Source organism: Arachis duranensis, chromosome 1, assembly GCF_000817695.3.
Source record: "Arachis duranensis cultivar V14167 chromosome 1, aradu.V14167.gnm2.J7QH, whole genome shotgun sequence".
Classification (NCBI taxonomy): Eukaryota; Viridiplantae; Streptophyta; class Magnoliopsida; order Fabales; family Fabaceae; genus Arachis; species Arachis duranensis.
In genome coordinates this window covers 17,813,740-17,816,249 of record NC_029772.3, presented here as the reverse complement: position 1 = coordinate 17,816,249, position 2,510 = coordinate 17,813,740, and the positions used below count along the sequence as shown (strand labels likewise).

The following is a 2,510-nucleotide window of genomic DNA, read 5'->3' as shown; positions in this document are numbered from 1 at the left end:
CCATGTGAATCGAGATCCAATGGCAATAGTCATTACATAATAACTATTACCTCAAATGGGAACATTGTCTCGCCACCTTCCTGAACATCAGTTAAATACAACAAAAATGAAGCCACCTGCAGGGTTAACCAAAGCTGACATAAGAAACAAATTCATTAAAAGCATGTTTTAATTAGGTTAGCTTTGTAGGCAACACAACTTATAATTCGCTATGCTATGGATATAGCTTTATTTTTGTACAAGTGTATGACAACTGAATGAAAGCATACATGCTGTAACACTAGTTGATAGAAAGAGTAAATAATTTTGGTTCTCCAGAACTAATAAGACTTCACGTGATCCTCTATTTACAGATGACATCAAAATGGTGTTCTTGTTTTCTTTTACAAGGCTTCAGCTTAACCATACTACATTGGTCATTTGATGATACAATCAATGCCAGCCATCTCATCATTTTAAGGAACAATGGTGGAACTTTGTTGACCACTTTCAGGACACAAGTTGATAATGTAAGACCCTTTGATTTGGGCAAAGTTCAAGAGCTAAAGGTGTAAAGAAAGTAAACTACTAAGAAAACAAAGTATGATACTTGTAAAAGTAATTCAAGATGAATTAAGAGCATTCACAGAGAGTGTTGCACCAAATTTCAAGTATAAGCATGTTGAAAACTTCAGACATACCCTTTGGCTTTTTTGTGGGCCATATTCAGAGGGATTGAACGCATCATAATGAGAATTATATCTCTGCCCGATCTCATAGCGTAAGATATTAAATGCCTGAAACATGGTGATTCCCCAGACAATTTAAAATCACCCTGAAAATGAGAGAGGTTTACAGATTCAACAAAATCATAATGCACCTGAGTTATAGATAACATAGAGATCAGGAAAAAACCCAAAAATATTAAATAGTTTAAGCACAAAAAACCATATCTAGATGTGATTAGACTTGCTTTCTTCTTCTGTGAAAAACAAAATATAACATTATGGTTAACTAAAAATTTAGATCAACAGCTACACCACCTAGCCCAGACAGGATTTTGGATTAGACTTATTGAAGTGAGAAGTTTTAAAAATCAAGGTAGGTGAAGCTTGTCAACGACTTTGTTCCTGCCATAGAAATGCCATTGGTAGGTTAGGTTGAAAACATGTAAGACAGCAGAGAAAAATAGTTGGAACATAACAGCAACATGGGGATGCTACTCTGCGGTGTTATATATGAACACAGAAGGCGCAATCCCATGTCAGGGTAAGCGGTAACACATGTTAACAACATTTGCATCAGAATACCAAAAACATAAAATAAAAATAAAAACAAAAAAAATCATGCGTGAAATATCGTAATCAATAGAATTTCTCACCAATCACAAGAAACAATTTACCTTTAAATGGTGTAAATTGAGAAAGCCATTCTCTGAATTTCCCTCATTACCCCAACCTCATTACTGTTCTATAATATTTATTGAATTAACAAAAGTTGAACCATTTTACCCTAGATTTATTTTCACTTGCATCACAAAAGTAATGGATAAGTTTCTGGATTTGCTACAAACAGAAAATCAGTATTCTAAGACCTGTTATCGTAGATTGAAATTCCCAAAAAGGAAAAAAAAAGCATTTTAATAAAACAATAAAACGTGAGAAAAATAATTTCATCACCATTACAGGATTTTCTAAAATTTCTTTTATGCAATATGGACAAAGCTTAAAAGAGATGTTACCTCTCCATGAGACCTGGGAATCATCGTTGCTCTAGCAATTTTCTCTTCAATTACCTCTAAAGTCCCAGTTTTATCCTCAGAAGCACTAATAAACACGCCAGAGCTATTTATCAGAAAGAACATTATTAGACACAAAACCATTTATTGCAACCTATCAACTTAAGAGAAATGATTTATGATATAGTAACAAAGCCTCTCTATGATCAAATGGTCTAAGAGTCGACAGTTGTGGTCTCCCATTCTTCTAAATATATGCTAATTGTCAAGGTATCAAACTAAGCTTTTGGAGAGATGGTTTACAACAAAGTTCAATAACTTCTATGACCAAATGGTGTATACTATAAAGTTCAACCCTTATTTTCCCCATTCTTCTTGATACATGTTAAACTTCAGCACAAGGAAAAATGTGCTTCTTCATGATCCATGCATTAATCCAAAGAGACTTTTGCATGTGGAGGCATGTTAAGATATAAAAACATTTTTTACCTTTACTTAAAAACTTAAGCTTTTGGGAAGATAGTTTATGACAATAAATTTCAGCTCAAGATAAAGAAGGGCCTATCATTCTCCTCGTTTCCAGGTCACTAAGCTTTTTTGCACAGGTGAATGTAAGTCCCTCTACCTTAGAACTTACAACATAAGCTTTTAGAAGAAATGATTTGGCGTGATATGACATTAAGTAACTAGATGATCAAATGTCCATAAACTATTTTAGGAGATCATAACCAAAATCACTCACCAGAATATTTTCCAGTTTATGACAGAAGTAAAGCTAACTATGGTATTTCGT

At 33.6% G+C, this 2,510-nt stretch overlaps 1 protein-coding gene across 1 annotated transcript in view; it reads right to left on the bottom strand.

Moving 5' to 3' along the window:
* LOC107480886 (probable prolyl 4-hydroxylase 9) overlaps positions 1-2,510 on the bottom strand; it is a 4,505-nt gene that overhangs the window by 885 nt on the left and 1,110 nt on the right. The window contains exons 4-6 of the mRNA XM_016101092.3: positions 1,721-1,823; positions 681-776; positions 51-116 (exon numbers count right to left, since the gene is read on the bottom strand). Coding sequence (XP_015956578.1) covers positions 51-116; positions 681-776; positions 1,721-1,823 — 265 coding nt within the window. The remainder of the gene's footprint in view (positions 1-50; positions 117-680; positions 777-1,720; positions 1,824-2,510) is intronic.